At 44.9% G+C, this 27807-nt stretch overlaps 1 protein-coding gene across 12 annotated transcripts in view; it reads left to right on the plus strand.

Annotated features, from left to right (window-relative positions):
• LOC138623023 (ephrin type-B receptor 3-like) overlaps positions 1-27051 on the plus strand; it is a 62758-nt gene extending 35707 nt beyond the window's left edge. The window contains exons 3-16 of one of the 12 annotated variants that reach the window (XM_069702247.1): positions 321-993; positions 4390-4545; positions 5644-5979; positions 8733-8869; positions 9484-9646; positions 10192-10300; positions 11854-11906; positions 12132-12350; positions 14747-14994; positions 15561-15776; positions 17062-17247; positions 17589-17788; positions 20631-20786; positions 22676-27051. In XM_069702247.1, coding sequence (XP_069558348.1) covers positions 321-993; positions 4390-4545; positions 5644-5979; positions 8733-8869; positions 9484-9646; positions 10192-10300; positions 11854-11906; positions 12132-12350; positions 14747-14994; positions 15561-15776; positions 17062-17247; positions 17589-17788; positions 20631-20786; positions 22676-22784 — 2961 coding nt within the window. In that variant the 3' untranslated portion in view covers positions 22785-27051. The remainder of the gene's footprint in view (positions 1-320; positions 994-4389; positions 4546-5643; positions 5980-8732; positions 8870-9483; positions 9647-10191; positions 10301-11853; positions 11907-12131; positions 12351-14746; positions 14995-15560; positions 15777-17061; positions 17248-17588; positions 17789-20630; positions 20787-22675) is intronic. The other 11 variants (XM_069702250.1, XM_069702252.1, XM_069702254.1 and 8 more) reach the window with 11 other exon arrangements.
• The last annotated feature ends 756 nt before the right edge of the window (positions 27052-27807 follow it).

Genomic DNA, 27807 nt, shown 5'->3' on the forward strand with positions numbered 1-27807 from the left:
TTTTCGCTACACTAATCAGAGATGAAAGGCGCATCATGGCAAAAGCGAGGGAATGGAAGTGTAAATTCCACCAAAAAAAAAAAAAATCCCAGTTTCGCTTCGCTGCTTTTTCTCTAGGTCCGAACCTCTGCCCTGTTGCTTTTATTCCTTCATTTTTAAGCAACGTTACCTGATGTAGATTATCAAGGTTCGGTACGAGGTGTGCAGAGATTGGTGAGCGTACTGTATATTGCACAAATCTAACTGACACAAAGACACTGCAACAGATATCAACAAATACTTACAGCCTCTAATTGCTTCCTTATCTACTCTATTTTCAGTGGGAAGAGGTGAGCGGCTACGATGATGCCATGAACCCCATCCGGACATACCAAGTCTGCAATGTACGAGAGCTCAACCAGAACAACTGGCTACGTAGTGACTTCATCCCACGAAAAGATGTACTGCGGGTATATGTGGAGATGAAATTCACAGTGCGTGACTGCAACAGCATTCCCAACATACCCGGTTCCTGCAAAGAGACCTTCAACCTCTTCTACTACGAGTCTGACTCGGACTCAGCCACAGCCACCAGCCCCTTCTGGATGGAGAACCCGTATGTGAAGGTGGACACCATCGCCCCAGATGAGAGCTTCTCCATGCTCGAGTCTGGACGGGTGAACACTAAAGTCCGAAGTTTCGGACCTCTGTCCAAGGCTGGGTTCTATTTGGCCTTCCAGGACCTTGGTGCTTGCATGTCGCTCATCTCAGTGAGGGTGTTTTACAAAAAGTGCTCCACCACTATCGCCAACTTTGCCGTTTTCCCAGAGACGGCAACAGGGGCCGAGGCGACATCCTTGGTCATTGCACCGGGAACTTGCGTCCCCAATGCCTTGGAGGTGTCTGTGCCGCTGAAGCTTTACTGCAACGGAGACGGGGAGTGGATGGTTCCTGTCGGAGCCTGCACCTGCTCAGCTGGTTTTGAATCAGCCATGAAGGATACCCAGTGTCAAGGTGAGTGTTTCCACAACAGATATTTTAGGTCAGTCCTGGATTTTATTACTTAACGTCTGTGCTGGTAGATTAAGAGGTTTCACATTCTTCAGCAGGGTGCACACGGTTCAGGCGCTCTCTACAGAACGGTGTGCTGTTTTGAGTCTTATTCCACAGTCCTACCGTCCTTGGAGGGGGATTTCCTCAAGACGATCAATAATGTATCACATTATAACTGCTGACAAAAACGTACATTTGTAGTTTAAGCACATAGGATCTGATGCTTCTCTGCAGAGTGAATTACAATGAGTGTGTCGGGTAAGGGGTCAAAGTCTGGCTGAAGGACACTTCATCTGGACACATAACTGTTGTGGACACACACTGATCGCTGCAGAGATTGAGTCTGGATTGTTTTGGCTGCAGGTCACAGCCTCTATCGCTCAACTGTTCAGCTGCCACATTAGTATGAGCCATTTATTGGCCTTGTTTTCTTTGACACATTAATCCAATGATTACAAGGCGAAATAATACGCACTAGATGACACGGTCAGCGGGTGGCCATTCACTCCTCTGACCTCAGCTGTGCCTTGCAGCTGGTTGCTAAATAAATGGAAACGCAGGCGAGGCTGTCTGTTTATGAACGCTGGACAGATGATGGTTTCAGGTCTGATGGAAAACATGACACGTTCGCAGGGGTTGAGAGAAAGGTGAATTTAAACAGCAAGGTCTTGACTAAAATGGAGTGCAGGTGACAGTGGGGAGAAGTATAAATGGAAAAGTGTGTGTGTGTGTGTGTGTGTGTGTGTGTGTGTGTGTGTGTGTGTGTGTGTGTGTGTGTGTGTGTGTGTGTGTGTGTGTGTGTGTGTGTGTGTGTGTGTGTGTGTGTGTGTGGAGAGGTATGGGGGCGTATAATTAGGGTTAGGTTGTGCAGGTCAAATGAAGACAGCAGGATGAGAGTCAGCAGAGTTATTGATCAGCCGGGTTGATTGCGAGTTGTCTGTGCATGTTCTGTCCGTGTGTTGCTCGCTCGGGTTCAGAGGGCTCATTCTTCTTATAGCAGGAAGAGATGAGACCTTTTCTTCAACAGCCATACTGGTGATGAGGCATAGAGTGGGTGGATACTTTATACTAGCAGCTTATGGCAGACCCTGGATATTGAATACGCGCTCACCTTTAGAAGGAGAGTGTGTGTGTGTGTGTGTGTGTGTGTGTGTGAGAGAGAGAGAGAGAGAAGGAGCGTAAATCTAAAGCATGGTGTATGTGGTTAAAAACTCATTTGTTTGTTCCTGGCAGCTCAAGGTTAAAGCCCTGGCGACTGGGCCCTGATAAAATGTTCTCTAATCACTAGAAACCACAAGGGATAAATCTTCTCCCCTTCTTTTCTCACATCACCTCTCCTCAGGTCCGCTCTCCTCTTTCCTCGTCTCCCACTATTTTACTCCATAGTCATTTTTCTTCATCCTCTCCTGTCGTCGTTCCAACATGCAGCATCTCCTCCAGCGCTGCCTCTCCCTGCATTAGTCCTTACTCCTCCAATTCCTTCCTAATCTGAAGGCCGTTGCTCTCATTAATAAGCCAGCAGAGTTACAGTAAAGATGTCAGCATTAATATTAATCGATGAGCCTTTTTTTTTTTTTTTTTTTGCCTTTCCACTCCTTCGCTGCACATTTTTCTCCCCCCCAATATTCCTCACTTCCTTCATGCATCACACTTTCAGAATACATTCTAATCAGTTCCTTAAGCGCTGTGTTCTGCATGAGAGGATAAGACACAGGGGAGTGAGGAAGAGCAGGGGGAGAAAAAAAAGCTCCTCCAGGATTAGCATTTTCTATGCCTCCACCTCTTCCACCTCGCCCTCCCTTTTCTCTCTACCCCCTTGTCTCTCTTTCTTCCTCATTCTTTTAATGGTTCCTCCAAGGGAGAAATGGATGAAAGGAAAAGGGTGACCCCTTTACTCACTGGAAGTGATTGATCAGCACTTTCAACCTTTCCCTGAAAAAGAAAGAAGCTGCTTTTAATGGGAGTGCTCCCTCAACATCTTTGGTCAGGCTAAAATGTTCAAAAACCAACACTCTCTTCCCCTGTGAGTTGAGACATTTCTTGTAGTTTACTCGGTGTTGGGTGAACTGAAGTGAACTTTCATGGGTCAAAATATCAAATCGAAGGAGCTGTTCCACCACCTGGCAAAACTCGAGGTCATTTCTTATCTGTTTTTCAGGCAGCACTTCCTGTTAGCCAGTGGTGTGGATGGCTCTGATTAATGGCGAAAGAACAAATACACTCAGTGCTAATGTACACGCTGCAGCCTTCTGGTGGTTTTGTGCTAATATTGAACTTTGAAAACGGGGAAAACAGCAGGAGCTGTAAGTGGTCTGCCGGACAGATTTGGCCTTCAACCTCGGATATTTTGAACGGGGATTGTAAATCCAACACAGACGGGATGGTGATAATTATCATTCACACAGACAAACATGGCCGTGTGTCCTTGACATTGACGATCTAATGTGCGAGTGGGTCAGCTAATCAACTGGCCCCTGTAAACTTTGCCAGTCTTACCTGGTCCCGTCTTTTTTTATGAAGCACCGCGGCAAACTCATTCATCTTTTAACGAGGCGGTTTATGAAAGATATGGAGCCTGGATCTCAATGCTGCTGTCACTGTCTGCCTGCACGTCTGTAGCTTATCACTTGAGTTATAAACTTCCAAACAGCTGCTATAAATGGAGGTAGGGCCTCTTCAAAGGCAAGCAGTCTTTTCATCTGATTAACTAGACTTCACTTAATCAAAAAGTAGTTTAGGTAAAACTGTGTTGAGAATAATGATCTCAAACACTAGAAGGATGCAGAAATGCATCGAGATGCATTGAGGTTACTGTGTCTGTGCAGTCATCTATTGTTTGCAGATCCATATTTACACATTGGCATGTGACATGTGTGCCTCTCTGTTCATATATGTTTATATGTGTTTTTAAAGAGGGCTGAATTCAGTTGAAAGCAGCCAGCGTTTTGCTATAAAGGTCGTGTTTGTAGGTTGGGTTTAGAGCCTCCTCATCTGAGCATTGGTTTACGCAGTCAAACCAAACACTTTAATTTTAATTTTAATTTTCTGCTCAAAAAACTCACGTCTTTTTCCGGTACAGTTTACGGAAGATGCGCTCAGCATAAGCAAGAAAAAGGAGGTCACGTGGGGACAAAAACAAATCATGTACATGCACACGTGCACATACAAGTGTTTTAAATGTAGGTTTTTCTGCCATAAAATAATCCAGTGCTCCATCCCTCTGTGAATGCTTGCATCCTACAGCTGCGGATTAGTTAGTCAAATTTAGTATTTTCCCTCCAGAGTGAGAGTGAAAAAAACATTTTAAGTTGTTATTCACACTTTAATTTTTCCACCTGTCTCTCTTTTGCCAACCAGCTTGCAGCCCTGGCACCTTCAAGTCCAAACAAGGGGACAGCTTCTGCCTGCCCTGCCCAGCCAACAGCCGTGCCAGCTCGGGAGCGGCCAGTGTTTGTTCCTGTCGAAACGGTTATTACCGCTCAGACACAGATTCTCCTGACTCCCCCTGCACAAGTAAGTGAACACTTTCTTCAGCTGACTATGTTGCACTAGTATGTTTTAAAGTTTCTTATTGCAATGCTTTAGGAAATCAGACATCCACTTTGTTTTATTTCCCAAGGATCAAAATCAGAGCGAGATCAAATGTGTCGCTAGCCATAAAACAAAATACTTGATTGTGTTGTAAATGTTCCCATCAGTGTTCCCATGTGCCATCAGTGGCCGATAAGAGCCATCAGGACAACGTTCCTACAATGGCACACGGATAGCAAACAAGTCTGCTTGCTTTTCCAACAATATCCACAACTTTATCATCCGACCCCTCCCCACACCTTACATGTTCTCAGTGCCGCTGCCCCTCTACAAGCTGAAAGTGGAGCAATTACTCTCGTAGTGGTGCCTTCGTTAAGAGGAAACTTGCACACATAGGAGTGGATTCATTCAATAGTGAAGAGAGAAGGAGATTCGTTTTTCTGTTGCTGGGGTGTGGGGTTGATTCTCCCACAGCACAGTGAGAGATAAGGCTCTGGTAATTGGATAAGAATTGCCAAGGCTCCGCCAATAGTTTGTCTTGCTCGTTCCCCCCAGCCCTTTATACACACACACACACACACACACACACACACACACACACACACACACACACACACACACACACACACACACACACACACACACACACACACACACACACACACACACACACACACACACACACACACACAAAGACTCACAGTGGAAATAAGCTTGCAATTCAAATTTGAACTCCTGTCCTCTTTCTTTTTTCAGAAGAACTGCTGTAACAGTCTCTTGTAATGTGGAAGAAGAAAAAAAACTCTAGTTAATGCAAGAGAAATGTACTAATGCTACAGCACAAGGCAAATTCTTGGGTCGTGAATTGTGTTGATAGCAGCTATGGAAGAATGAATGTATGTGTGTATAATGATATGTAAACTGTGTTTTCTAATATGAATCTTTGTCTATTGTCAGGATGTCACTGTGCTGACACCAAGACACATTTCTTTACACCTATTGTGCACGGAGATTAAATTCATTCTCATTCCAAACCTATTTTCCTCATCTCATCCACTCTCTTTCTCCCTCTTTTTGCAGCTGTTCCGTCTGCCCCACGCAGCGTCATTTCCAGCGTGAACGAAACCTCGCTCGTGCTGGAGTGGAGCGACCCACGTGACCTGGGCGGCCGCGACGACATCTTCTACAACGTCATCTGTAAGAAGTGCCTGCCCGAGCGGGGAATGTGCTCGCGGTGCGATGACAACGTCGACATCTCGCCGCGCCACCTGGGCCTGACGCAGCGCCGCGTGGCCGTCCGTAACCTGCAAGCCCACACGCAGTACAGCTTCGAGATCCAGGCGGCCAACGGCGTTTCTAACAAGAGCCCCTACAGTTCTCAGTTCTCTGCAGTGAACATCACCACAAACCAGGCCGGTAGGTATTTCTGCAGCCTAGTGGCCAACTGTCAAAGATCAATACTGAACTTGTGGGCAATGCCGACTTTTAAAGGCTGGAAAAAAGATACAAAGAAACGTCAGAGAATACATTCTCAGCTTAAAAGCAGAGATCAATTTATTGTGTGCATGTAGGAGTATGTTACATATTTTCCCTTTGAACAAGGATTGAGAAGGAAGACATTCTTCTGAATGAGCTTAGAAAGGGACCTTTTTCACACGCCCACAGCATGCTCTGTACTAACACTGCTGCAAATAGCAATAGCGAGGCAGTGTGTATTGAAAGTGTTGAACCTTCAGTATTCAAGCTGCCCACTGGTTCCAACCCACCACTCCTCCATCTCACTGCAACAACAGTAACTAGGCCAGTGTAGCAATCGGTGCTGGGATTACTAGCTAATATACACACAGAATTACTCCAGGTAGTAGTGATGGGCTACTGCATGTGTTCCTTTAAGATGTCAAAAGGGTTCATGGTTTTTGGATCATAATACATGTCGGAGGAATGTAGGTATATCGCCTGGTTGTTTATGTGGGTCCAGTGTACCTTAAATGACCTCAATAAGTTTCAGTGCAGTTAAGCTGACTCTACACTTTTGTTCTGCAGAGTTGGTCTCTTTATTGAGGATCTCACAGGGTTGGATGTGTTTAGTCGCTATGTTAAATTTGCTCTTTCCGCAGGCTTAGACAACACCATGGATTATCCATTGCTCCTCCCCCTTCATCTCTCTTGTCTCTCCATGGCCTTGTCCTCCTCACCTCTAACCTTGTGTGCCTGCTCCCAAATGATGCTTTAGGAATGCCTTCTCTTTGTGGGTCTAGGACCCAAGGGCCCCAAAGGGCCCCCATGTAAGGGCCTCATTGTTTTATGAGGGCTCTGGCGGCGCTGGGCTGACAGGGCCCACTGTCCACCCTTGGGTGCCTGGGGTCAGTTGGGTGCAGAGAGAGCGGTGAAGGGAAAGGACAGGGCAAGAGAGCATCAACTGGGATCAGATTATCCGTTTGTGTCGTCCCAAGACCGTCCCTGTGTGTACATTCACCTTTTAAGAACCAAAATAAATACGGAGGCGGTGATAAGCCCCAGGGGCCACCTCCATGGTTACTGCAACGTCTTCTCCCGGAGGAGGGCCCCTAATCCCTTGGCTAGAGTAACCAGGGGATCTGTCTAGGAAGTATTGTCTTCTTGGGGAGAAAGAGAGACATGGAGAGATGGAATGGACGGGGCTGGCAGGGGAGGGAGAGACTCAGGGAGGTTTGAGCACCAAAGAAAGAGACAGAAACAGAACGTTGTCTGGTCACAAACGCCGGCAGCTGGGGGAGAAAGGAAATGCAAGGGGGAGGATCAAAGAACGAAAAACTGGGGATGTAAGAGCTTTTAACAAAAACAGGGAGAGTTGGGGTGTGGAGGAAAGCAGAGATATTGAAGCAGGATTTGTGTTCAGCCCGGACTAAATGTGGGATGATCATATAGCTTTGAAAACTCCACCCACACACGTACACCTTTCCAACATCGGATTGTGGGTGTCTGTGTCTACCATTGTCTGTAATTTTCCGAAACAGACAATCTGATTTTCCCACCCACATCGCGCAGTGATAAGCTGGCTGTGCAGAGGTGGGAGAGGAGCTGTCCTTAAGTCATCATACAACTGTCTGTAACAGTTTTCACATCTACAACCAAATACAACACTGTCAATGTCTCCTTGGATAGACTGTTAAAAAAACGTGTATCCCAGAATTCAAACAATACTGGCCTCTTTTTCTCTCTCTGCAATGGCCGAGTTTTCACTCCACAGTTCTCTCTGGTCGTTCGGAAAACCGACTATTAACACGTCCAGCTCGGTTGGACGGCGCGTCGTCAGAACAAATTCTGTGGCACCATAACGGGGCCCTGAGACAGAGATGAGGTCGAGGTGTGTAGAGGTAAAAAAGAAAAGTAAAGAGTGGAGGAGGACTGTGAAAAAGGGAAATTAGAGAAGGCTGATTGTGTGCGAGCACTGGGGAAAAGCGAGGAACTTTGTTTTCGAAGAGAAGGTACCACACTGGAACGTGAACGTTATGAAACAAAAGCAGCAGACCGAGAGGAGGGAGTGAGTCAGAGGTACAGAACAAGCCTGAACTTAGAACAGAGGAAAGAGACACAGGGAGGCAGACAGCACTTGGCCGTTAATAGGCACATGTGAACAAAGCATGGAAAGCTCAAGTGGGTGGAGTGCCAATGTGCTTCATACACACTGTGATTGTGTATGCACAAACCAATGCATGCATGTATATTTCTGCGCATATTATATGCAGTTTGTAGTCTTTGTAATAACTTTAAAAAGAGGGAAACTGTTTCCAACACTTGCTCGACACTGTAAGCACGCAGTCACGTGTGAAAAGTCTGCAGCTGTATGTGTGTGTTTGTTCTCATACAGTCTGCAGTCGCTGTATGACAGAGGAAACTGCATGTACCACAGACTTATCCATCAGTTTTGCACTTCGATTCTCTTGTCACCGGAGAATTTAACATCCCCTCTGCTTCCCCTCGGGACTCTGGGAGGGAGAATTTGAGCATTAGTGGGGAATGGCTCTGCATACTAACTATTGCCCAAAGCTTCTTGCAAAGCTCGCAGCCTTTGAGACTTTGTATTTGGCCTTCCGCGGACACACAAAGGGCAGAGAACTTCAAAAGACATAACAGAGAAAAACGATAAATAAAGCGGATTTTCCTTTTGTTTGTTCTGCCCTGTGTAGCTCCGTCTGCAGTGCCCACGGTTCACCTGATGGCGGCCACAGCGAGCACCATGAGCCTATCCTGGCTGCCTCCAGAGAAACCCAACGGAATCATTCTGGATTATGAGATTAAGTACCATGAGAAGGTAAGCGGCAATGTAAGTGAACGCCTCTAATTCAATCCAATTTCATTCACTAGCATGGTCTCTGTTTCATCTGTGTTTCTGTACACATGTGGGAAACAATGCCACTGCTGATAAACACATGGTTGCTGTGAGGCAATTCATTTCCATTCTTGTGTGATCATCCTCCTCGATTTATTCTCTCTCTTTCCATCCCTTCTTCATGTTTCTCTCCTCTCAATCTGTTCCCACATTTCTATTATGCTCTGCCCTTTTCTGAACCCCGCCTGCCCTCATTCTTACCCCCCATTGTCTCTCTCAGTCCATGCATTATAAAGTTTCTGTATTTTCTTGCAGAGTCGGGACTGGATTTGCCTTGGGGAGAGAACAAAGGCACTCAGTGTATATCTGATCTGTTTGTTGTCCTCTTTCGTCAGATTAACATACCAGCTCCACTCTCTCCACTCTGCTCTCCCCATATCTCCCTCTTGCTCCCATCTTCATATGTTGTTGTTTTTTTTCCCTCCCCCTGCATGGTCAGATGGGTAAACTGTTTTCAGGGAGGGTAGAGGATCAGGGAAGGGATAACGATGAATGGGACAGCACCTGGGGCTGCTGTATTGTTTACCTCACTGTCTTTGTGTGCGCAGGATCAGGGTGAGGCCATTGCCCACACCATGACAGCGCAACGCAGCAATGCCCGCATTGAAGGTCTCAAGGCCGGTACGCCTTACGTGGTGCAGGTCAGAGCCCGGACGGTGGCTGGTTATGGCCGTTACAGCAGCCCGGCTGACTTCAGCACCAACCTGCAGAGTATGTTACTCCCATACCTACTTCATTACCCAGGGATATGTGGGGATACTTGTGGCTTAGTGGCAGTGCCTCTGTAAAAGTGTTATGCATAACGGGAGGCTCAAAAGCTTACAGCGTTAGAAGCTCTCTCCATGGAGACAGAAGTGAAATTATTATAGAGAAAATGACTTATGATTTGATGATTTCTGTGCAGCCAGTCAAGCTATCATTCTCACTCTTTCTCTGCAGTGAACTCATCACTTAGCAGACAATGTAAAAGGACTGAAAAGTCTATTTTGCTGTCTTTATAAATACATTTATTAGTCCCAGGTCACTCTTCATTCTGCTCAATACAGCCGGAGGAAAATAAGGGCACGATTTTACTTATGTAAGCATATGATTCTGAATGAGGCCTCAGAGGCACATGAGTCTACAGGAAGACTACCGGCACACAGAGTGTGGCACACTCTTCTGGCTCTTACATTAGATTGCATTCAGATTGCAGCTACTGTGAGTGTATGTGTGGCACGTCTCAGTAACCCCCGTTCTCTCTCTGACACTTACAGCGGACCCTCCAAAGTCGTTGCAGGAGCAGCTGCCACTCATCGTTGGATCAGCCACTGCCACCTTGGTCTTCATCATCGCAGTTGTGGTCATCGCTATCGTCTGCCTCAGGTCAGAATATAACTTCTAAAAGAGTAAGACATGAATAGATAATAGTGCGGCAAAACACTTCTACATAATGTGCTCAAACAACAAGGACTTACAGTAATATTTTTCCCTCAAGCTGAAAAAAAAGAAAAGAAAAATTAGATAGCTTGAAATGTCAACTTTGTTTGCATGTCCTCCAAACCACCCCAGAACAGTCTCAGTGGATTGCTGCGCCACCTGTGAGGCCACTGAATGCCAGATTAGCCTTCTGAATCTGTGAATAGTAAACAGCTTTGGCCAAAATGCTACTTTGCTCACTGGACACAGCATGGTGGAGCAGCTGTTGGGCCTGATAGGCCTGCCCTCATGGCCCAGCACTTCGAATCAACTGTGCGGCTGCCCGACCACAAAGAAACCAGATGCGCCCCTGTCTTCTGAGCCCAATTGATGAGGAAGATGCGAGCAAACCTTTCAAAAAGTCTGAGACTGCATCAGCTGGGTGTAACCACACTCGTTTATCCTTATACAACTCATTTGTCAAGCGGCAAAAATGGTGCATGTGTGTAAATACTGTATGTGTGAAAGGCTGGCACCCACTGCTGACTGGCGCCCACCGGGTTCCCTCCACTAGCCAGTTCAGGCAGCGGCTGACAAGCGTGGGCATCGGTCACGCTAGACTGAATAATAATCTCCCCGGATCCCCCTACTTTGCTTCTCCCTCCTGCCGCTTCACTCTCCTCTATTTTCACACCGCTACATCGTGTCTCTCTCAGGGTCTTGGCTTAGCCGCCGCTCTGACTGCCACCGAAGGAGACGGAGAAAATAGCAATAATACAAAAACGCAGCGCTTCGGTATATACAAGAACAGAATTAGAATTTGAAATCGGATGTAAATCACCAGCGGGTATTTTGGCCCCGGTTACTGGTGAGACAACAAAGGAAGCATATTAACATGTAATTTCAACAACCCAGCCCCCCCCCCCCCCTCTCCCGATCCGCCGTGCCTCCCACCCCTCCCTCCCAACCCATCCCCACCACTGAGCGGAAGGGACATACGCAGGAAGATGAGGATGTAGAAAAGGAGAGACGTGGGTGAACGAGAAAAAGAGAGTAGATAGATGAATAAAAAAGGAAGCGAAAGAAGGACAGCACTGTTTTCATGAGGAGAAAATAAGATTCCGGCTGAATTGATATGAACAGTGGGATGTCTGTAGGGCGAAGAAAGCGAGACAGCTGAGCTTGCTGTTTGAGTCTGCTTTTGTCTCGGCTGCTCATTTTCGGGGCACCTAGAGTGAATGGCTTTCACTTGCTGCTGCAGACAATGGCATGATATCCTTTTGTTTAGACTTCCAGTCTCCAAGTATGAATCATCTCACCAGCAAGCATTGATACAGTCTGTATCGGTGCATCCCTCGCCTCCAGTGTGAACACACTAAACATCTTCACCGAACCTGCGACTCCATCTAATGCTACACCCAGACATTATTAGGGATCTGTTTTCTCCTCGTGCCTTTGTTCTTTTCCACTGTCATGTGCAGTCCAAGTCACTCACTTGGTGTTCTCATCTCTCTCAACAGAAAGCAGAGAAATGGCTCTGAGTCGGAGTACACAGAGAAACTGCAGCAGTACAGTAAGTCTCTTTGCTAAGATCTCCTCTTTCCAGCAGCAGGGTTCCTTTACTTCAACACAGCAACGATTGAGTTTCCGTAGCCACTGAAGAATAGCTCCCATATAAAAAAGATAAAGCGATACGAGGGGTCTTGCTTACTTGATTGTTTTCACAGCATCACGTAGTATTATCAGTTGTTCAGGTTTTGTTTGGCAGCACATATTCACTTTCCCGTTCTTGCCACTGAATCCCCGATAGTAACGCCGGGAATGAAGGTCTACATTGACCCCTTCACCTACGAGGACCCCAACGAGGCAGTGCGCGAGTTTGCCAAGGAGATCGACGTGTCCTGCGTGAAGATCGAGGAGGTCATTGGCGCAGGTAACCCACCAAAGCTCCTGAGCTACAGGGGGAAGACTGCTAGTCACCTCCAGGCCATACCGTTAGAGGACTTCACACCAAGCGGTACTTTCACTCAATTCATCGCTTGCCCTTCTTCTTGCTCCCCTCCCCCTCTACCACACTCGTCACCTCTTAGAATCCTTTTTTTTCCCAGTCTTACAGATGCTTTCCTGTGTTTAAAGCCTGACTAGCTGTGTCCTTTTTTTCCCCCTTCTTCTTAAGTTAGCAGGACTCACAGTCCTACCACCCTTACGTTTGCCATGTGCGTTTAGAGTAGCTGTAATTCCTTTTGTACAGTTCATCATTTCACCTGTGTCCTAGAAAGAAAAAAAAGGAGCCCAATCCTAGAACGAGAGCAATACAGTGGATGGAAATTGATTCAGTTTAAGTGTGACACAACAGTCATTTCTAACTATTTAAAAATCTTTAATGGAACCAGATTTTGGACAATGCAAAACGGCAGCCCCATACAGACAGGATTCATTTCCATTTTAGAGATTTTAATCCTGTCAGAGCGCATGTGTGTGTGTGAGTCTTCTCTCATGTCCTCCAGAGCTAATTACAGCCCCGATGTTTTATAACACACTTGTTGGCCTGACATGTTTTAAAGTATTGCACAGATAAACACATGGAAGTCCCTGTTTCCAAGTTTTGAATTTCAGCAGTTCTGTCGACTGTAGTACAAGAATGTATTCATCGTTTAGTTGGTCATTGACATACAGTTGTGACTGAAAGCCCATGTCGAGCTGCTACAGGCTTATCAAATGGGTGATGGCTATCTATGGCTGTGTTGGACTGTGGGATGTGTTGAGTAACACAAAGCAAGATACTATAATATGTATCTGCAGCATCTCTCTAAAAGAGAGGTGTCCAAATTCTTACCCATGAAGGGCCAAAAATGTATCTGAATCTCCGTGGGCCAAAACATACGGTTATGTGAAGTTATATTTCATTAAAATATAAAATATTTGACAGAAAATTAACAACCAAATATAAAATTAAGTTTCAGAATGATTAAAACACTATGTTTTAATCTGCATAATAGTAATTATTCTGTTAACAGCACTCTGCTGTACATTGCTGTGAAACTTATTGTATGTACTTTTTAGCTACACAAAATGTACAGTTCGTAGTTGATACGTTTTGGATTTTACAGCACTTAAGAATAAGGAGAATAAGCAGGAGCTTGTCAAATGCCAGTGTGGGCCAAAACAAAGAAGGTTTGGATGTAGTCCCCAATTTGACTCTAAAATATGAAATCCGTCTGGATGGGGCAAAAGATATTGAATTGTTTCTAGTCCAGGATTGGCTGTCTCTGACACTGCCCACTTTTCAGTGTCTTGAGAACCTCTTAATTAAAAAAGAGGGCTTCTAGTGGATCACTATATCTGACCCATGTTCCTGGCACCTACACCTCGTCCACTATGTGGTTGTATTCCTTTTTTCTAGATGTTGTAGACCATGAAGTATTTTATGTATTTGATATATTTGAAAGTAATATCTCTGCTTAAAAGCTGCAGGACTGTACCATGTGAGCTTGAGTTTATCTAGCATATATTTCTGAGCCAAAATGGAGGACCTTGTGATTGCAGAGATGGGATTCCCCTACTACTGCTTCTGCTACTACCATTACTACTGCTGCTACTACTACTGCTACTACGACAGCTCTTCTGCTGCTGAGGCTACTACTTGAAACCCGTCGCTTCCCAGCATTCGCCTTTAAAGTGACACACCCTCAACCCCTGTCTTCCCTGTCTCCTTCCTCCCCTTTCCCCCTTCCTCGATCCATCCCTCCATCCCTCGCCCTCTCTCCCCCCTCATTTGTCACCTTTGACACCATGTCAACCCATGTCACGCTCATCGCCTACTTGTTCTTGCATTCTTGCACACGCTTGGTGTAGACTCTAAACGTAAAGCGTCCACAACTCCGAAGACCCCCAAGCTTCTTTCTCCACCCATCTCCTCCTCCTGTGCCCGCTACTCCAGCCCCTCCAACGCTTAGCACCGCCCTCCCGATCCTTGACCCCTTCCTCCATTTTCCCCCATCAGCTTCACCCATCCTGTCTCCCTACTTTACCCCTTTTCTTAATTTCAACCTCAGTATTTTCAGTCCTACATCTTCTCACATTCTACCGTCATGCCTCTCACTCACCATGTTGTTTTGTTAATCTGTAGTTTAACAGTACAAAATCACTGTATGCTCCCCCTCCCACCACCATCCCCTGAGACTGGCCTAGAGTCATGGCTTCTCTTGCAGCCCCCCCTGTCCCACTCCTCCTGCTACCCTTCCCTGGCTCCTTGGTTCTAACCAGTTAACTGTCCCCTCTCCCTCTTTTCCCCCACTCTCCTCCACTCTTCCGTCATGCCTCTCTTCCCTCCCTCTTTCTCTCTCTGTCCCTCCATCTCTCTCCTCTTCCTCTTTTGCTGTTTCTCTGGCTGTCTCGCCTGGGCTCTCGCAGGAGAGTTCGGGGAGGTGTGCCGCGGTCGTCTCAAGCTTCCCGGGCGCCGTGAGATCATCGTAGCCATCAAGACTCTCAAGGTGGGGTACACTGACCGGCAGAGGCGAGACTTCCTGTCTGAAGCGTCCATCATGGGCCAATTCGACCACCCCAACATCATCCGTCTGGAAGGCGTGGTCACCAAGAGTCGGCCGGTGATGATTGTGACCGAGTTCATGGAGAACGGGGCGCTGGACTCTTTTTTAAGGGTGAGAAAGAACACAAACAAAAACATTACACACACGAATCACTCTAATATAAGCTACTCCCAATAAAACATGGATCTGATTTGATCAATAATGCAACACTACCCAGTAAATAAGCCCATCCAAATCTGCTTGATCTTTCTTTTTAGTTATTTCACTTGCTTTGGAGATTTAAAAGGTCTCCTTAAGCTCAGCAGCACAATAGATATCTGACGAATGCCGCATTCAGGCTGTTGGTGACATTTACAAAGAGCTCAGTCTCCAATGAATCTCTGCCTCAAAGTCACATCATACATTGTCTGCCAGCGAAAAGGGAGTAATATAAGGAGATATAGAGAGAAAGGGAGGATGAGCAGGTAAAAAAGAAGACATTACAGTGTGGTATGATGGGAGATGAAAGATGCAGGTGAGATGATGCGTTGTAGAAAGTAAGAAACACTGAAAATAGACAGACAGGTATAGGATCAAAAAGGTAAATAAGAGACAAACATCCAGTATTTTCCTTTGAAACATACAACCTTGATCTACAATCCTATTTATCCTTGTCACTCTCTCTTTTCCTCTGCCAGCTCAATGACGGGCAGTTCACAGTGATCCAGCTGGTTGGCATGCTGCGCGGCATCGCAGCAGGCATGAAGTACCTGTCAGACATGAACTACGTGCACAGAGACTTGGCTGCCCGAAACATCTTGGTTAACAGTAATCTGGTGTGTAAGGTGTCGGACTTCGGCCTGTCGCGTTTCCTCGAGGACGATCCTACAGATCCCACCTACACCAGCTCACTGGTGAGTTACTGTATACATTTCATTTGTATGTTTTTTGTGTGTGCATTCATTGAAATAGATGTTTAAAGGTGCTACATGTGACATTGTTACATCAATACATCACGATTGTTATAATTTTAGCTCTTCACGAATCAATTCACAGTCTGTTCCCACATGACGTGATCATTCAGGGTAGAGAGAGTTTGTTTTATTGTCACTGCGGCACAGGCGAGTGAAATAAGAAGAACAGTTGAAACAAATATCAATCAGTGTTTTCCCACTCATAGACTTCAGCTCCACCCTTTGTGAAACATATGAGAGGACATAAACGCATTTGAAACTCTCATACTGAGCTGAAAAGAAACGGGTGCTCATAAATTAGGTAAATAACATATATGGACAGCGGGCCAGAGCTATAAAGCAGATGTCTGTTACTAAGTGAGCCAAAGATAAAAGTTACACCAGCGGAACACCACGACTTTTCAAATTATATGGGAATGCTTCGCACAATTTTACACTTAACCTTAACATGCTGCTCTGTGTTTCTAATGAAGCAAAAATGTTCTCAAATTTTCAGCCAACAAATGACAGAAAAATTTGATGTGAAAGATTGATTCTGGCTCCTATCGTCACATGATACAACATGTAAAATTGGCAAAAGCAAGTTAAGATTCATGATGGAAAGACTCCACTGAGTTGTATATGAACATGAGCTCTGGTATAAAGACATCCAGCCTCGTCTAACCCAGAAACAGAAGTTGAGTTTGTCGGCTTCATGGACCGATCTTTTGGAAAGAGGAAAAAATGTGTCTCTCTTCTTCTCCAACTCATCTATGATTTAGGCTGATTGAAAAGTCACTTCCAACATGTACGTCTTGTTTAGTAAAGCAAAAGAAAAAACACCCAGAGAAATGTCAGGATGAGTGAGGGATGACGAGTGTTGTGGTGACGGGAAGCAGTCGAGTCAATTTGTAAATGTGATTTTTACTGAGAGGCACACCGCTGGTAGAAGATAGCAATCTCCCGCCCAACAGTTCGGTTTGTCTTGTAGTTCATATGAAAGGACTGAAATGATGGTGATGTATTGATGTTAAAGAATGCAGTATGCAGCACATTAAATATTCTTCTAGCGTCATGTGTTTGTACGTCATTTTCCTGCGTTCACCTCCCGTGTTGGTGTTTTGTGTTTGGGTTCTGCAGCATGCGCCCATGTGTTGTTCACCCATGTTTCCCTCAGACTGTTTTTCTCACCCTCTCTCTCCCTCTTGTATGTGTGTGACTCTGTGTTTGTGCTCCATCCCTCCAGTATTTCATGCTCACCTACTCATTCGCATATCCACAGGGTGGAAAGATCCCCATTCGCTGGACGGCTCCTGAGGCCATTGCCTACAGGAAGTTCACCTCAGCCAGCGACGTGTGGAGCTATGGCATCGTCATGTGGGAAGTGATGTCGTACGGCGAGCGGCCGTACTGGGACATGAGCAATCAAGATGTAAGCTCATATGGGAATGTTTTTCTGCACACACACAGTATATAAAGTCTAAATCCTTCAATTGTAGCAATTTTCAACCACTTTTTCTCTCCATTTCTAAAAGCCATTCTCCTCCACTGTAGACCCACCCACCTACACTCACTCTGGACATTATTTCTATGCACAATTTAAAGCCTTTTTTCATATTTATTGCTGACTTTTCCATCATTTCCCCCATTCAGCCTCTCCTGTCCTCTATCTCTTACACTTTTCATCAACCCATCTCTATTCCACCCTCCACTACAAATCACCACGGGCGATTAGGAGTGATTGTGATTTCTCTGCTGTCCATTCTTGCTCAGGTGATAAATGCTGTGGAACAGGACTACCGCCTGCCCCCGCCCATGGACTGTCCCACAGCCCTACATCAGCTCATGTTGGACTGCTGGGTGAAAGAGAGGAACCTGCGACCCAAATTCACCCAGATTGTGGCCACGCTGGATAAACTCATTCGCAACGCTGCCAGCCTCAAGGTGGTCACCAACAGCGCACAGTCCACTGGGTAAGTCTTAGTCATCGCCTTATGTAAAAGTTGAGTTGGCCACATTAACTTCAGTAAAGCTTCACTGTGAGTTTCCCTCGGGCTCCTCGCTGAGCTTTATAAAGTAAATTAATATTGTCTGATTACGGTCATCTCTTATTGAGTATGAGTGCTTATTGCTCTTTAACAGTCCTTTCTGCTTTTCTTAAGTCATATGTTGAAGGAGGTCTTTAACATATAATGCATTTATTGAATGAAGTCACTTGACTTTTCAGTAATGAGAGGACTGGCCGAGTCATTTCATTTGTACCTGAGCCAAAGCGACAGCGATAATGATTTCCACTGTGCAAATATTCCCTATCCCAGTTGATGCAGTGGATGTGAGTCGCTCTGACTCAGCTGTGAGAATCTCTTCACTGCTATAAAGTGCAGATTTCCTCCCATACAACTCTTTAGCTCTCACAAATGCAGGCTGAGCCATTATGCAAATCCAAATTACCATCGCTCGATACGGCCCTTGAAGCAGCTCCTCCACCAACTGGGAGCTCAATCAATGATGTCACATCTACATTTAGCTGAACTATCTTTCTTTGCAACCTGTTTCTTAGAAAGAATTTGGAGGAGAGGAAGGTGGCGGAGTTGGAGTGTAGAGAAGGGTGACCTACCTATCTGTCCCTGCATCAGGGTCTTTTTGTCTTGAGGGAGGGCCACAGACAATCCTGGGTTGGGCTCATGGGGGAAGCCAGGGTCTCGGTTGGCCACCGGAGTGACGTTCTTAGAAGATTAGGCTTGCGGTTAATTAGCTCGATTAAGACGATGAAAAAAAAGAGATGGGAGCGGCTTTTAATTAGCCACTAACGAGATTTTAAACGGGCCAGCGGAGAGGTGGCCTCCTGCCGACAGACCTAACAAGGGAGGAGTGAGAGATGACACAGTCGTCCTGGTCGGCACTGAAGGGTGGCACTAGGTTAGCTAACACTGTCTGGCAGATAAGTCCTGTGGTTGTGTGTATCATATAGCCCTGACTTTACATTGTGATGCATGTGCGAAGATAATTGTCCAAAGGAGCTTTAGTGAAGTGATGTTTTTTTATTTTTCTACTGTTGAGTCTCTGGTGTAAATAGACAAATTCACACTTCAGAATTGAACTGCCTCCTATCAAACAGTGACTTAACTCTTTGGAGAAACTCTGTGACAGTCCCAACCGGTCTTCATGAATCTAGGCTTGGCTCGTTGCAGTCTCACTTGCTAGTTCCCAGTATTATCTAGCTCTCCTGCTGTGTTTGTGCTTGTGGCTCACATGACCAGCAATAGCCTGGACCCTTTTGAAGGTAACTTTATAGAAGGAGGACCAACAATACTCCATTAAGAGAAGCCAGAGTCTGGCGCTAACGACCGCCTGAGGCCGTGGGCTCCAAAGAACAGGCCTTATTAAACATCACTCCATCTACACCACTCAATGGAGCCTCTGTATCACTGTTATTAACTCCCCCGCCATGCCTTTTCCCTTTTCTCCCTCATTCTCTCTCCATTCCTCTTTTAATTGTTAATGAATCTAATGCCATCAAAAAGGATGACAGGGATCAACAGAGCAGAGAGGAGGGGAGACAGTGCTGCTCTTTCTCTCTGCCTGCTCCCTCATCAGTTTCTTCTCCTCTACCTCCCCGTCATCCTCTCCACCTCCACCTCCTCTCCTGTTCATCAGCTCTACTTCACTCTGAGTTGTTGCACAGTTTTATTAAAACTCCCAAGGTGGCCTCTCTATCTGCAGCATCGATCAGGGCGGGAGGTTAGGTTGGGGCTGTCAACAGGTGTGCAGGAACGTGCAAAATGCGCTCAAACACAGCTTCAGACGGGAGCTGTCACGCAACTGTACACATGCACTGCCAGACACACATGTACGTTCGTGAGTCACTTCTTCCACAGAATCATGAGTCAGTCCGAATGTGCAACCACACGCACACGTGAACAGCATCTGTGTTTACATTCCTCAGATATTCCTCCCTTTTCATAAACATTTTACAAAAATGCCTTTCTACCTCTGTGTCGCATGCATCCTCAAGAGATCCGGGGAGAATGCTGAAAACATTTAAACGCACCCTGGGAGAACGCGCTGTAAATGCATTAATTATGTAGGAAAACAAGCATGGCTTGTTGGTTCAGCTCGTCTTCATACCAACTGGCCAAATTTGATTTGAACTGACCAGTGAAACTGCACTGGAATTCAATCTGTCCAGATCAAATTCAAACCACATTTGTCGGTGGTTTGAAAGTGCAACTCAGTACAACCACACAGATTGAATTTCAAGTTGTTTTTTTCTGTGTTGTCGCTCCCAATGCAACACAGTGACATGTCACTGTAACAAGAAGAACAGGAACCAGCAGACGAGCAGAGAGTTATCCAGATATTTCCTGGGCACATGTTGGAAACCTTCTTAAATCACTGATGCCGCATTCGGCACTAAAAAGTGTTCACTTCTTACACCTGTTTTTGTAATGATATCAAATGAAAAAAATCTGATCCTGTGATTTCTTGTAAATCCCAATGTGGGTGGTCATCACTCAGGACCAGATTTCACCACCTCGCCTCACCAGCTGCAGCGCCAACATCCACCACCCAAAACTCCAGCCAGTCTCTCCACAATCATAAACGTGCCCCCACCTGCACACAACTCCTTACATATTGAGGAGAGGAGAGGAGAGGGGGAGAAATGAGGAGGAGATGCAGAGAAATGGGAGAGGTGGCGCTCAGCGGGGGGCGTTTGGGGGTGAGGCTGGCCGGTAGAGGCAGCAGAGTGACGACCTTAACCCTCTCTCTCTGTTTCTCTTTCTCTCTCCCCCTCTCCCCTCCTCCCCATTGCAGGGTATCCCAGCCCTTGCTTGACCGCTGTGTGCCAGACTATACCACTTTCACCACTGTGGGGGACTGGCTGGACGCTATCAAGATGAGCCGCTACCGTGACAACTTCGTCAACGCCGGATTCGCTTCCTTTGACCTGGTGGCCCAGATGACAGCAGAGTGAGTGGAGCTAATCGGGCCTGAAGTGATTGACTGAGCCGAGTTTGAGAGTCAAATTAGTGCTATGCAGATTGACCTTGAGGGACTAAAAATAGTCTCATGGCTGAATTAAACATGATAAGATGTGGAAAAGTGGACTGTGAGCAGCCTCAGATGTCAAATGAATAACAAACATGAAGCACATTTTATCAGATGTGGACATTATGCTGACATTTCAGTTCAAAGTACATTTGTTGTGCTGTGAAGATAAATCACACGTTGAAGACATACAGTACCATGCATGTTAATGTTGTTTACCACTAGTTTTAAAAGGGAAAATGTAACATTTACTGGCAGCACAACTTGCCAAGAGAGATGAGAAAGATCATGTTGGAAAATGAAATTAGAAAACAAAATATTCTGTGCTTTCCCCATTATTCAGTATGTAATTGGCCAATCAGGATCGGTTTGCTGCAGAATGGAGAGGATTATTTAATCATGACGGCGCTACAATCACAATTTTACAATCAAAATTCAAAATTTCTCCTTGTCGTACATTTTTTCAGCGATCTTTTGTTGCTGCTTCCTTAACCATGATATCGACGACTCGCCCGGCTTTTGTTGTGATTACAAACAGGAAATGATGTAATGGAAGTCATAAGAACAGGAGGCTAGTGATGATCAAATAAATGAATTAGGATTATTATGATAAATAAATTATTCTCATTAGCTGCATAATAGGCAGTGGAGGTGGGGGTAATTTGTTTCAATTTGGCTGAGGCTGACAGGTGTGCTGTATTGGGCCTCTCTGTTGCCCTTAATGGCCAGTAATTCCTCTAATGGTGCCCATTTATTATCATTTCATCCTCCGTTGCTGTACTGATGGGAATGGCAAAATAGGAAAAGAAAAAAAAATACACCATTTATTTGTGTGATGTTGAGGTGATGACCCCTGATTTAGCTTTAGAGAGGACGCATGTGCGCTGTGGATGTGTGTGTGTGTGTGTGTGTGTGTGTGTGTGTGTGTGTGTGTGTGTGTGTGTGTGTGTGTGTGTGTGTGTGTGTGTGTGTGTGTGTGTGTGTGTGTGTGTGTGTGTGTGTGTGTGAAGGGAGAGGACCCAGACAGTGGCGCAGCCCCAGCAGTCTGCTAATCGCTGCCCCGACACGGCATCCAGTCTCTGCTCAGCTATCGACTGGGAAATTAAACAAGCGAGCGGAAAAGAGAGTTTCTCCTGATATTACTGTACAGTATTAAACCCACATGGCCACAGCGAATAATGACTAATGACGGCCGAAGCAGGTGTGCTCTCCCAGGCCTTCTTAAGAGTGTAGTAATGTCAACCGTATGTCAGCAGTTTCCTATTTGTGTGACCCCTTGGCTAAAGGCTAATTTACATTTTGTAGTCTCCGAGTGCTGAAAAATGTCGTACAACAGTGGGCAACTTAAAGCTGATTTACTGACACACAGACAGAAGATGAACGACAGGCTACTAGCTGAATAATCTGTCTAATATTTTACAAAAAATAATCTCTCTTGCTTCCCTTTTTTTCTGTGGCCTCTGTGAAGTCCACCAGCTGCCCAACAGTAGCTAAGTTTGCTCTTTAATCATTAACTATCGTTATGGCCCTGTGACTACCGTCCTCTCGCCCACCTGCTGAGTAACAGAAGTATGTTGCATTAAGGCCAACGCTCGCTGGAGCTGGATGAGTGCCCCCATTTTGTTAGCACACTCTCAGGAAGCCATTTTATGGGTGATTGCCAAGGTGACGTTCCCACCTGGCAGAGTGTGTGTTCACTCGCAGTGAAAAGTGAAACATGCACTTCAACTTGGGACATGTGATGTTTGTCGTCTTTTATTTTTTATGACTGAGCCACCTGTTCTTTTTTTTTTTTTTTTTCCCCTCCTCAGGGACTTGCTGCGGATAGGGGTGACGTTGGCCGGCCATCAGAAGAAGATTCTCGGTAGCATTCAGGACATGAGACTACAGATGAACCAAACACTTCCTGTCCAGGTGTGAGCGACAGGAACACACAGACCGATGCAGTCGAAGGACAGCCAGACAAGGAAAAGGGGGGAGGAACTGTGCCAGAGAGGGCCACTGGAAAACCCGAGCTGCCTGACCCATCTCTGCCAATTAGACTCTATGAAACTGGCTTGCAGTGCCTCTGAATATATTTTCTTTTCTTTATTTCATTACCACTTACATTTCCTGTTCCTGCTTTTTTGTTATCCGTCATTGTTTCTTCTTCCATCCAAACAGAATTTGTGTGTTTTTGAAAGAGGAGAAAGAGTTAGCCCCCTTGTGTCCCATGCGTGCCTCACCAGCTCTGGAGTGGGTTGATGTTTGCATGCATGTGTGTTTTTAGTGAGGTTGGCCCGAGTCCTGTAACCCAAACGTCACGCTGTGATCCTCACACAAGCGCCCCTCCCCTTGACCCGTCATCCCAGCTCTCAGTAAAGAGTGGTCACCCTGGTTAAAAAAAAAAGAAAAGTGAAAAAGTTTTCACGCATCGAAAAAACAAACCAGAGAGCAGACGACGTGACCACAGTAGAGAGAGGGCCGTTCTTTCCCTGATAGTTGTTTTATTGTGCACGTGTGTAGTTCTCCATCTTCATATTGAAGGTGCGTTATCTCAAAGGGCACTTGCTGGAGGAGGCTGAGGTGCTATAAGAGGAAATATGATGGGCTGAGGTCATAGGTCAAGAGGATAGACGGAGGTTGAAAAGGTCAAATGAAGGCAGCCCCATTCTCGGACACCTGTTTTGGCTGCAGGCTCCTCAGTAGGTCACCAGACGACCTCTTCACTCTGACCTACAGTGACTCAGGATGCTTCCACAGCTGGGGAACACCTGCCCATCAATTGTGGTTTTTACTCATAAAAACTTTTTTATTTTTTTGTTTGTCCACACTACTTTTTTCGGGTTTTTTTGTTTTTGTTTTTTTTGCTTTCTTACACATATTCTGGGAGATTTGTGGTTTCAAAATGGCCGGTCAAACTGAAGTACACCCCCCCCCCTCCCCACTCCCTCCTCCCCTACTGGACACTTGCGGTGATTGGGGGAGACGAGGACTCTGGCGACACCATAGAAAGACCCCTTGGCCTTTTGTGTGCATTTTTGTATGCGTGTGTGCGTGTATGTGTGATTAAGTGTGCCTGGATGTGCGGTTGTGTCGAGTTGCACACGAGTATACTGTACAATACAGCTTCCGCTATTTGCCACCATGGAGAATTAACGCATGAACTGAACTGTGATAAGGAGCAAATATATCTGAAACAATTACGCTATATTCTGTGGACAACTGTTAAACATTCTTTTTTTATTGAATCCAAAAAAATGGACTTTGGACATAAACATATATATATATATAAAAGTATATATATATGTATCATGCAGAAACTGAGAGAGACCATGATGGACACCTTAATTTCTACTTACTATAATCTGGATTTAGAAATAATCAAAATCCTTGTTTAAATTTCTTGACATCCTGCCCTATGTATTTATTTGTACCTCACCCGCCGACCCACACCCCCCCATCACCAACACCCAGATGGACTTTAGGCCGTTTGGGACCATGGACTTGGAACAATCAGAAGGAAGAGAAACTCCAAGAGGATTCGCCTGATGAATTGATGATTATTAAACAAAAATAAATTGCATATAAATTGGATATTGTATTTTTGTTGTTGTTCTAAACAGCCTGTACATGTTTTGTAACAAAAATAAGATAAATCACAAAAGAAAAAAATGGTGTTTTTGACAAAAAAAAAATTGAAGTGTTGTTGTGACATGATTAAGAGTGAAATTACCAGAAAGTAAAAGAAGAATGGAAAGAGGAGGGGAAAGAGTTGAAGAGATAAACAGCCCCATGGTTTCGACCACTGCTAACGTGCCACCCTTTTGCTGTGCATATATTGTTGTTTGAGTGTTGACTGCGTGTTGGTGTGTTCAAGTTTGTGTGCACAACCTGAAGTATCCCCGATCCATCCTCATTCGCAGCATATTGAGCATCTGTGAGGCAGAGCTGTTACTAATCGTCTTCCAGGCACACAATTTTCAACTCCTGCAAACCAACTCAAATGTAGTCCGACCCATCATTTGTTAAGAGATTATCAGGGTGAGGGTTTAGAGATAATGTTGTGTCAAACTAGTCGGCCCACCTGCCAAACATTTCGGTTGCCTCCAGAGGCGGAGCTCCGTCGCAGGACCTGCAACAGGTTCTCATCAGAGAATCGCGAGCTGTCAGAAGAGAAACCCGCTGCTCCTCGTCTGTTAGGTTGATTGATGCGCCAGCGAATAAGGCATCACGAGGATATGAACATCCAGCGAGCGCAGACACAGGGCATGCTGACCTATTATTATCTCTCTTCATTTCCTGTCTGGCCTGCAATCATCCTGTCTCAGCTCGGCCTGCTGCATGATTAGTACAGTGCAGGATCAACAGCGTTGGCATGCAGACAGCCACAATCTGCAGCCCCCCTCATCTTAAATGATAGCAGCTGCATCACCGAGACCACGCTATTTACGCTTCTCACCAAGGGGTGTTTGAAGGTATCGGCTTAAGGCGTGGGGCTGCATCGCTGGTGTGATCTTCTAGATGGCCTCCATATTGTTTGAGTTGGAGCTGATCGATGCAATATGTGAATATGATTACTTAGGTGTGTAACGATAACGTGATGTCAGTGCCCATGCAGTGTGTCTTCCCAGTTTGTCAGCCTGTCTTTAAGTTCCTTCAGAAGTCATGGAGGATATTATGCAAATCAATAATGTGTTCCTTATTTTTTTTTTTTCATCTTATTCCACATGCAGATGTTTTCACCACTGCTAGTACACTCTATTAAGGGCTTACTAACCTGCAACAGTTGTAGTGCGCAGTCAAGTAGTTGTGTACAGTAAATAAGTCTCAATGTTTTAAATTGTTTTTATCCAAGTGGTCAGTTCATGTTTCTGATGTGATGGCTCAGAAGTGCCAGTATTGGCTAACATGATGAGAACGGGTTGAACATGCCTGTTTGATGAGCTATTTCTTTGATATCATTCTACACAATTATTTTGTTTCCCGCTGAAGCAAAACACCATTTTGACTGAAAAAGAGTGACAGAGTCCACATTTGTAAAGGACAGAAGAAATAATGTAATCAGAATCTCACTTTTACTCAAAGGGATTTTCCAACATTACTCCCTCTCTTTCTCCTCTCAGCTCAATCATTCAATCTGCTGATACCCCGCTGTTGCAAACAAGACACAGTTGATGGGTATAAAAATTCAGAAAGGGAGGTGGTGGGGGAATATATGGGCTAAACACAATCAGATGGCAGTCATGAAAAATAGCAGTTTGGAGCTTCCATGAAGTATTGATGAGGTGCACATGGTGTGCTGGGGTTTGGAGCTGTGCTCACCAAAGTCAACCGGCCCTGAGTGATGATCTCCACTGGCAGTGTTGCACACATTTAAAGGATTACACCGTGACCACTTCAACTGCAAACAATTCGTCTTTGAGTGGATTTTCACACATTCATGAGAGTGTTTCATATTTAACACTGACAGAGAGAGGGAAGAAACGTGCTTCTCTGTGTGTTTTTTTTTGTTTATCCATCCGACTACATGTTACTGAAATTAAGATGGACCGTTACGTTTGTGTGTTTGTGTGTGTGTGTGTGTGTGTGTGTGTGTGTGTGTGTGTGTGTGTGTGTGTGTGTGTGTGTGTGTGTGTGTGTGTGTGTGTGTGTAAGAGAGTAAAATGAAAGAGTTTCCATTTTATACAGAAACAGTTTGATCAGCAGAGTTTAGGCTTCGTCAGTTGTGGTTATCTCTTTGTGTGCCAATAGGATTCAAACTATCCGAACATTCCCTACACCTTTCTTTCCCTGTTTTACATCTTCCACAGATCACACACATCCACCCTCCCTGAAATCCCCTCATCTACAACTCTCAAGCTATCTTTTTTTCAGTTGTCTGTTTTAAAATAAACACACGCAGCACTGTGTTTTCTTCTGTCTTCTAACAAGCTCATTACACGTATGTCTTTTGGTCACTTTTAAAAACCCTCTTCATAAAAGTAAGTGACATGTTTCAGAGAGTACTGTACATGTTTAGTGAAATTGGGGCGGGGGGAAGGGGGATAACGAACTGAGAAATGCAATTGTTGATTCCTCTTTGAAAAGCATTGAGATGTATTTAATGGTGCAGACATACACAACAAATTACTAAAACATGATGATGCATTCTTGTAGAAATATTTTTAAAAGACCCTTTTGCAATTAAATTATTTAAGAAATGTGACCTGATCTCCTGACTGAGTCTTTGTGTTGTGTTTTCAACTGACATTTCATCCACATGGACTTGAAGTAAACCGTTTTTTGTTTAGGAGGTACCATAACCAAATAATCGCACACATGTTCTGCAGTTAAGACAAAAACATTCAATCTTACCACGTCATCATTTATGGCCGTCTCCTACTCTCATGATCATTACCAGAATTTTAAGAAGTCTTTTAATACTTATACTAAGAATGTTTCTGATTTGATGAAGTGGCACCAAAGCCTTAATTCAGATAACGATCGGCTTCAGATAAACATCCCATTACTGTCAGATTTATCTCTGTTCAGTGTACCTGTAAGCCAAAACTGTTAATTTGTCATCCAAAGCTCTCTGATTTGACGTTTGTTTCAGGCAGGCTTATGCTGTATTTTTGGCCTTGCAAACAAAAAGCCTGAGAACATCTGTTTATTAAAAGAAAATATATATAAATATATTTGTTAGGCTGTTTTTTATGGTCATAAAAATATGTTACTAAAAACTAAAATTGAATTGCTAAATTTGAAAAACTATATTGAAAAACAGAACCTGAAGATCAAAATAAGTAAAATATTTACCAATGATTAACTGATACGGGGGTCTAAAATCAAAGGTCAAGGCTATTGTCACCCCACGTTGAACCCTGCTCGTGAACACGATATTTCAGGAAAGCCCTCAGTGAATTTCTTCAAATATGGCACAATCCATCACTTGGCTTTCAGGATGAACTGATTATAGTTT

This window comes from Brachyistius frenatus, unplaced genomic scaffold (assembly GCF_029030835.1).
Source record: "Brachyistius frenatus isolate BFR_SWC_R1_liver_20210118 unplaced genomic scaffold, ASM2903083v1 Contig_41, whole genome shotgun sequence".
Taxonomy (NCBI): Eukaryota; Metazoa; Chordata; class Actinopteri; family Embiotocidae; genus Brachyistius; species Brachyistius frenatus.